General features: G+C 43.1%; 1 protein-coding gene across 1 annotated transcript; it reads right to left on the reverse strand.

Annotated features, from left to right (window-relative positions):
* Positions 1-9,180, reverse strand: LOC112225396 (renin receptor). Its single transcript, XM_024389341.2, has 9 exons — positions 9,044-9,180; positions 8,078-8,208; positions 7,855-7,983; positions 7,630-7,725; positions 7,365-7,502; positions 5,012-5,065; positions 4,707-4,856; positions 1,335-1,454; positions 1-1,183 (listed from the first exon to the last, which is right to left on the reverse strand). Exons 1-9 carry the CDS (start codon positions 9,117-9,119, stop codon positions 989-991), a joined length of 1,089 nt encoding a protein of 362 aa, XP_024245109.1. The 5' UTR covers positions 9,120-9,180; the 3' UTR covers positions 1-988.

Below are 9,180 nucleotides of genomic sequence, written 5' to 3' on the forward strand. Positions count from 1 at the left end.
TAAGAACAAGTTTGTTTATTAGAAACTCTGTGTCAGACAAATATAAAGCAAACTATGGGACAGTTTGTCCAAGGTCATTTGTGCCAATGTATCAATGGTTTCCAGACTATGGTGGTTTAATAAATGTGTGACATTTAATTTACTGAGGTACAAACATTAGATGGTAATTCATTTATTGCATATTCAAATGTCAAAGTCACACAAGCGCAAAATGCATGCAAGGCGCCTTTGCAACCTGTCAGCGAATGTTACACAGACCTTCTCACAATACCAATAAAGCAGTTTCCCTTCAGGATATTTGTATTTCTAACTTCAATATATACACCTAGATTTCACTTTAACTTAAAACAGTTTCAAATAGCGAGACAAACATTTACATCACACACACCAATTCTCAAGTCTTTCAGGGCATTAGAATAATCATCTTTACTTTTTACAATAAAAATAAAACAGGACATTTGACATTACCAGGGATGTAGGACGCCTACTAAAAGAGGACACTCATAAGCAATGTGAAGTGTGGGGTTGAAGGTACAGGACTAGACCTCAGAGACAGCTCTAGTGTTACAACTCAGCATTAAACTACACAACTACAGCTACTGTATAGTTAGCACCTTTTGAGAAATTGCAGAGGTTAACTAATTAGGTGCATCTCTTATACATGTCATTCATATTGGATAGGACCTTTACCTCTCCCTGAACAACTGCTACTCTGATGTCTACTCCTAAGTCCATAACCAACCACTAGAAGCTTGTCTATAGCTGAGAGGTAGAATAGGTATACACTATCTAGTTTGTAATTAGTGCAACCATGGCCTATACTATGCTAAGATACATTATTTTCACCATATTGCTTAAACCTATCCAACCCATTTAGAATTAGGCCTACACCTTCAGCTCCACTTCTTTATTTTTCACACAAAACAAGAAAAACAAAGATTCACTAGGAGAGGGCTAATAGGAGGGCTCGAGTGTTGCTGGGCAGACCTTAGTCCAACCTGATCTTCTGATTGGTCATCCTGTAGATGATGCTGTCATATCCTGGGTCCATGTTCCACAGGTTGTATGAGATGACGATAACAGCCAGGGCAAGGATGATCATCAGCCACAGCACGATGTTGAAGATCACGGCATACTCAAAGTTATACTTATAGGCCAGGTTATAGGGACTGCCAGGGTTACTCTGCAGGGGGTGAGAGGGATGTAGAGAAGATTGGCATCCATTGAAACCATATCAATAAATTATGAAGATCCAAATAACAGGTTTATGATCTGTGTAATAGTATAAATGTACATAGATCTACGTATAATTTTTAAAAATTAAATGCACTCACAATTTGTTTGGACTCCAGGATTGAGCGAGATTTCCTGGTATGTGGCACCTCAAAGTTCTTCACTGTGACAACCTCCACCACCGCGCTGTCACCATAAAGACCAAACAAGTCCTCACCAAACTAAAGCACAGGAAGTTGAGAGAGACGTAGAACAAAGAAACCATGGAAAAACACCACAGTTGGTCTATATAAACATAACGAGAGAATGTTTTTATGGTCATCAACACTGAACAAAAATATAAAACACACCATGCATATAACGAAATCAGTCCATTTAAAGAAATTAATTAGGCCCTAATCTATGGATTTCACGTGATATGCATCCGTTGGTCACATACCTTTAAAGAAAATAAAGTAGAGTCATGGACCAGAAAACCAGTCAGTATCAGGTGTGACTAGGGCTGTGGTGGTCACAAAATTGTCAGCAGGTGATTGTCAAGCAAATAACTGTCGGTCTCACTGTAATTGACCGTTAATTAAACCCATTTAGCATCTCCTGGCTTCCACACAAGACACTGATGCAGAACTTTGGAACATCTACATTTTAAAAAGTCTAATAAATCCATTAAATATAGCCTACACCTTCACAATAAATCCATTAAATATTTTAGACAGGTCTAAAGAAGCATGATATGAATAAAATGTAGTCTATTTCAGAAGAACAGAATAGCATAAACTGAGTTGTCCTTATGTTAGGTACTGATCTAGCTATAACATATGGCTGTGGGCTACACTAGGTTATTTAGCAGAGAAGATCTGCTTAGAATTCTGTGGCATTATTTTATATTATTTCATAGTATGAAGAATACAACTGAACAAACCTGAATGAAATAGAAAGTATATTTTCTCCAAACAATGTGACTATTCTGTGTTTAACGGTTAACAAATAAATAGGTACTATTATATGCTTAATGTAACTTTAGTTGTTCTACAAACATTGGGCTATACATTTTATTTTTAATACATTGCAAGGCTGCATGATACGACTAATGTGGATTTGAAAAAAAGTCACTTGAAAGGCTGTACACACTTCATCAGTCTCTCATTCACAATTTGACAAGCACTTAATAACGCCCTAATGCACCCTAAAAAAATCCATGCCTTTTGCAGTCAGTGGCCATTGTGCCCTTGGCTGCGTCAGCCAACAAGATGAGTAGGCCTAAAAAACAGCAGAAGCACTAGCCTATGTCAACCTACAATCCCCTATAGTACAAAAGTTGACCTATTCTATTCTGAGGGAGGAATTAATATTCCAAACATAGTCTGGAACAGTTGGTGATACAATAGATCCCAAATTAATACAACCAATAGCATAAAAAAATGCTTATTATAATAAAGGTGCATTTCTATGGTGAAAATGATCTTCCCCAAACTTGAAACTCACACTGTGTATGTCTGCCAGTTAGGGTCTACACCCCTTGTAAAGCGGATTAATGTGCTTCATTTTAAGAAGTTATTTGGCCACTTCAGTTGTGATACATAGCTTATTAAAACATATAGGCCTATGGGCCAGGCTACATGAGGTGTGCGACTACGATTAGAAAAAGTCGCAAAAAAAGGCATTGTTTCTTATGCTGGTAATATAATGATAATATATCATTCACAAGTGATAGGCTAATATAGTCACCCATCAGACTATTCTTGATTTAATCTTTTCTTCACATATACTAAATAATAAGGGAATAAGGGAAATTTGTTTTGATTTAGAATGGACCATTATCATGCAAGTCTCAAAACAGTGGCAAAAATGCACTTAAATAGCAAATGGAGAACGCTTTTCCCACGGTTCATTTTCATGCCAGCCAGGTAGCTGGCCGGCATGAACTCCTGTTGTAAAGAGAAGCAATCTGCTCAATATTAGGAAAGTTGAGAAATAAATATAGTAGGCCTAGCTTATATAAAGCTGATGGGATCCTCCTCTTTTTAGTAGAGGCCATCACTTTGTTCTCACGCAATTGCATAGCAGAGAGAAATGTTGCACAACATGAGCTCATGGCCTTTCATGAAGTGTTTGATTAGATTTTCAGTTACATTGATGTCAGAGTGACAATAGAGTACTAAGTACCAGGCAGTTAGCAAGTTTGGTAGGCTACTAATGACCATCAACAGCATCACTCACGTGGAATTTGACTGCCTTCATGACTGGTGACCGCCGGTGTGGTGGTAATACGGTCACCGCAACAGCCCTAGGTGTGACCACCATTTCCCTCATGCAGCGTGACACATCTCCATCTCAGAGTTGATCAGGCTGTTGATTGTGGCCTGTGGAATGTTGTTCTACTCCTCTTCAATGGCTGTGTGAAGTTGCTGGATATTGGAGGGAACTGGAACATAATGCTGTATACGTCGATCCAGAGCATCCCAAACATGCTCAATGGGTGACATGTCTGGTGAGTACACAGGCCATGGAAGAACTGGGACATTTTCAGCTTTGCATTATCATGCTGAAACGTGATGGCGGCAGATGAGTGGCACGACAATGGGCCTCAGGATCATCACGTTATCGCTGTGCATTTAAATTGCCATCAATAAAATGCAATTGTGTTCATTGTCTGTAGCTTATGTCTGCCCATACCATAAACCCACCGCCACCATGCACTCTGTTCACAATATTGACATCAGCAAACCGCTCACACACACAAAGCCATACTGCCCGGTACAGTTGAAACCTGGATTCCACCTTGAAGATCACACTCCAGAGTGCAGGTGGACATCAAATGTGAGCATTTGCCCACTGAAGTTGGTTACGACGCCAAACTGCAGTCAGGTCAAGACCATGGTGAGGACGACGAGCACACAGATGAGCTTCCCTGAGACGGTTTCTGACAGTTTATGCAAAAATTATTTGGTTGTGCAAACCCACAGTTTCATCAGCTGTCCAGGTGGCTGGTCTCAAACGATCCCGCAGGTGAAGAAGCTGGATGTGGACATCCTAGGCTGGCGTGGTTTCACGTGGTTTGCGGTTGTGAGGCCAGATGGGCGTACTGCCAAATTCTCTAAAACGAAGTTGGAGGTGGCTTATGGGAGAGCAATGAACATTCAAGTCTCTGGCAACAGCTCTGGTGGACATTCCTGCAGTCAGCATGCCAATCTGTGGCATTGTGTTGCTGTGAGAGAAAACTGCACATTCTTTTGGATTATCTTGGCAAAGGAGAAATGCACACTAACAGGGATGCAACATTTCAGGGCTCTTATTTCAGCTCATGAAACATGGGACCAACACCTTATATATTGCATTTATATTTTTGTTCAGTGTACATAAATTGATTTTACAACCATAAACCATTGTCTTCTGTACTTGGCCATTTAGGAGTAAGTCACACCACTAAGACCTGTTATGAATACAGTATGGGCATTCCCCCTTGTGCTTACCTTCTGTAGGACATTGGCCAGAATGGCAGTGGCGTCTTGGTACTGAGAGGAGTCCTGTCCGTAGCGGCGGCCCAGCTCCTCCAGGCCAGACAGCTCCAGGGAGTACAGGTCAGGGGAGTGGTCCTTGGCCAGGTGCCTGTGTCTCTGCAGCTACAGGGTGTGTGTGTGTGTGGGGGGGTAGACGACCAACATTAGCCGCTAATGAAGCAGAACATGCTGTAAGGCTCTGGGGATGGCACTGCTGTGCTCAGATTTAAATGATCCAATGCCCCTGTGCCCAACAAATGATGTATTCAGAGTCTTACCAGGGCAGTGATGTCATGTAGAACCTGGACCTCAGACAGGAAGAGCAGATCAGCCTATAGGGAGAGAGAAAAGTCAGAGGTCAACCCTTACAGTTCTTGTTCACTTTTACAGAGGGACACAGACAGAACTAGCACTATTTATGCATGTTAGTGTTGCATGGTATACCGGTACCACGGTAATATCATGGTATCAAAACGCCATGATATTTATGATACCAACATTTTAAAACGCCATAGTAACGTTTAATATGATACCGAGCTAACTGCTGGGGCAGTTATAAAACATGTATTAAGTCAGTTTATAAATTGTAAAAAATATTTAAAAATGAAGCAACAGCAACTAGTCTCTTGTATGTGCCGTTCCAATAATGTCCACTTGACTTTCATGGGCCTATCTCATGGTAGCAGTGATCTGCCAGCCGTATCCCCCATCACTTTCATGGGCCTATCTCATGGTAGCAGTGATCTGCCAGCCGTATCCCCAATCACTTTCATGGGCCTATCTCATGGTAGCAGTGATCTGCCAGCCGTATCCCCATCCCATCACTTTCATGGGCCTATCTCATGGTAGCAGTGATCTGCCAGCCATATCACTTTCATGGGCCTATCTCCCCCATCACTTTCATGGGCCTATCTCATGGTAGCAGTGATCTGCCAGCCATATCCCCCATCACTTTCATGGGCCTATCTCATGGTAGCAGTGATCTGCCAGCCGTATCCCCCATCACTTTCATGGGCCTATCTCATGGTAGCAGTGATCTGTATCCCCATCACTTTCATGGGCCGTGATCTGCCCCCATCACTTTCATGGGCCTATCTCATGGTAGCAGTGATCTGCCTATATCATGGTAGCAGTGATCTGTATCCCCCATCACTTTCATGGGCCTATCTCATGGTAGCAGTGATCTGCCAGCCATATCCCCCATCACTTTCATGGGCCTATCTCATGGTAGCAGTGATCTGCCAGCCGTATCCCCAATCACTTTCATTTGAGTCATTTAGCAGATGCTCTTATCCAGAGCGACTTACAGTAAGTAGTGAGTGCATACATTTTATACCTTCTCCGTACTGGTCCCCAAGTGGGAATCAAACCCACAAAACTGGAGTTGCAAGTGCCATGCTCTACCAACTGAGCCACATGGGACTCACCTGCATCACTCACCTGGGGGGGTGGATGCAGACCCTGATAAGTCTTCTGTTGTTACATTTGATCCATTGGAGCAGCACTCAGAGCAAGCAAAGTTTATACACCGTATATAATTTCCTCCCTGGTATAACCAACAGCACAGGCCAGTCATAGGCTTTACAAGTCTGTTGTCACACAGCAGTGCCAGAGAGGAAACACTGACAGTCATGCTTGCAGCGTTACAGCTTAGAGAAACAGCTCGTCTTTGCTCAAACAGGGGAACAAATATGACTCATTACCAGAGCTACCTTTTTTTCTTCCCACGTGATTTTGTGCACATTTGATATAATTTCACAAACCATTTCACGGGGTGTTTTAAACTAATCCCATGCCGCTAATTGCTATGATAACAAACAACTTTGTTCAGTCATGTTACCTAGCTAGTTAACAACCTGGTAACAACAACAACAACCTGGTAACAACAACAACCTGGTAACAACAACAACCTGGTAACTTGACACTAGGTCTAGGCAAATTTGATTGGCACAGGAAGAAAGGAAAAGTGTCTGCTACTCTTGAGATGTGCTTCAAAGGTATGAGTCATATGGTCTAATGTAAGCCTAAACTATCACACAGTTCTTTCTGGTACTCCTTACATTCTGCTTGGTGTCTAACGTTTTTGTAAAGTTGGGAGCAGTGTGTATGTTTGTGGGAGAGAGAGTGTGTGTGTTTATGAGAGAGAGTGTGTGAGGGAGGTAGAGTGTGTGTATGTGTGTGTTTTTGAGGGAGACAGAGTGTGAGGTAGTGTGTGTGCGTGTCTGTATGCATGTTAACTGAAGAGTAAAGACGGTTTCATGCAGTGTTTCCCCCCTTACTGCTACAATGAAAGCAGATCATTATGTAAGTATATTCCTTCCTCCCATTCCTCCAGCCAAATCACAGGTAGGCCTTTCAAATATCAGCAAATCAGCCATTCTACACAGTATTCTATTATATAGCTAACAGTGTGAAGTTAAATTCAATATGTGTATTGAATAGAAGTGTTAAAATCAGTGAGTTTGTTTTGCACATGCGCGTAACGTTTAGAAAATGGGAATACGTGTTGGGGGACGGGGCAAACAGGGTGCTAGGCCACTGAATTTTCTACCCTGTTGCATTGCGACACTAGTCAGTATCGTGATACTTGGCCTGGTATCATTAGTATCGTGACGAGACTAATGCATGTACCTCAGCATTGCGGCTGAGGGAGTTGAGTGGCAGGGAGGCGAGCACAGAGCCATCCTGGGAGAGACGAGCACGAATCTGCTGCAGGGTCACAGGCAGGTCCTCAAACACAGCGTTGGCCTTTCCCAGCATGTACAGCCTCTGTAGACACACATACACAGGATAACATTACCATGACCTGCACATACCCACACCCACCCCCTGTATAATAAAACACAGCGACACACACTCAGGTGCTCATCCAATAATGTGCTGGTGTATACAGTACCTCCTCGCTAGGGGCCAGCTGGAGCACCACAGGAGTGTCCTCAGCAAAGAGAGTGTGAACCGTCTCAGCCACACTGTCCAGGGTGAAGGGCACCGGCTGCAGGAGAGGGAACAAGGGATAAGTTATTAATAGAGCTTCTGTGAAGAATCTGATTAAAAGGAATCTCGCACAACTTTGCTACTCCCCAAACACCACCTTACTGATTGGAACTCTGGTCACACTCACATTCTCCAGGGGGTAGGAGGCCACACTCTCGGGCAGGGCCAGGCTGTCCACCCCCCGCACCACCACCAGCACATTGGCCCTGGGACGCTGGAACAAAGGACCTGCCCGGAGGCCTGGCCAGGAGAGATCCTACACACACAGACACAATACACAAGATTTTAGTATATAATGTACAACAAAATAGGCTTGCGCACCTGCACAACAATTGGATCAGTGCGTGTACCTCCTGGACAGAGAAACCCATAGTTAGAGCCACCATATCTGGAATCTTCTCCCCTGATATCGGCCAGTCTCCCTTTTGGAAGGACACATACTCAGGGGCCTGCAATATGGTGAGGCTGTCCCCCTGAACGCCTGAGGAAAAACATAAGGAACAAATCTAGAAACAACTTCCAATAACTTCTAAACGGCAAAGGTCATTCCATACTGTGTGTGGAGGGGACACCAGGGCCACATACCTAGCTATATCATAAGACTATGGAGGTTAATCTAGGTCGGTTCTGACAGTATAGTGTTGCTATTTGGTCCCACTTGACTGTTAATTACAAACAGCGAATTACACTGTTTTATGGATAGCAGAGCCGGGCAACAGTAGCTAGTTAGCCGGAGTCTCGTGACTGGGAAAGCAGAATAATGTTTGAGGAAGTTGAGTGAATCAGATGTTGGTATGCCGTCTGTCACATGATACTGAACTGGCTAGTTGCTCCCCAGAGAGTCTGGTTAGTTTGACAGCTAAAAATGAACCGATGGATGGCTAGATATTGTTGTTAAGAACGACAAAAAGGGGTCAAACTGCGGGAAATGGCTCACGTTAGCCGGCGATTATGTCGTCCCACTCCCAGCTGGTGCGGGTTGCTGTCTGTCAAATTGACGTTAGCTAGCTAGCATCCTAGGGCAATTAGGCCCAACAAGCAGCATCTACTCATTATACCACCATATTTAAAGTGGAAAAACATGGCTTTCCACAAATGATTGCTTACTATCTTTCTATCAACAGGATTGGAAGTGTTTTTCCAAATCAGATTATAATTTCTTCAGCAGTAACTAGCTAGCTATTTCCTGTATTTAGCTAGCTATCAATTTCAAGCAGAGAACTCGCTACCAGTAACAACGTTATCTGCATGAGATCATTTCCAGAAAACCATCTAGATCAGTAGGTAAATAATCAGAAGATTTCCATCTCTTATACCTGACGTAAAAGCTGAGCAGAAGATAAGCGCTACGGTGAATACAGCCTCCATCCTTCGGCGATTTTCCAGCGACATCTTTCTCCTTGCTCTAACGTCAATCAACTGACTCGTTTGTCACGAACATGGTAGCAATGCA

This window comes from Oncorhynchus tshawytscha, linkage group LG26 (genome assembly GCF_018296145.1).
Source record: "Oncorhynchus tshawytscha isolate Ot180627B linkage group LG26, Otsh_v2.0, whole genome shotgun sequence".
Taxonomy (NCBI): domain Eukaryota; kingdom Metazoa; phylum Chordata; class Actinopteri; order Salmoniformes; family Salmonidae; genus Oncorhynchus; species Oncorhynchus tshawytscha.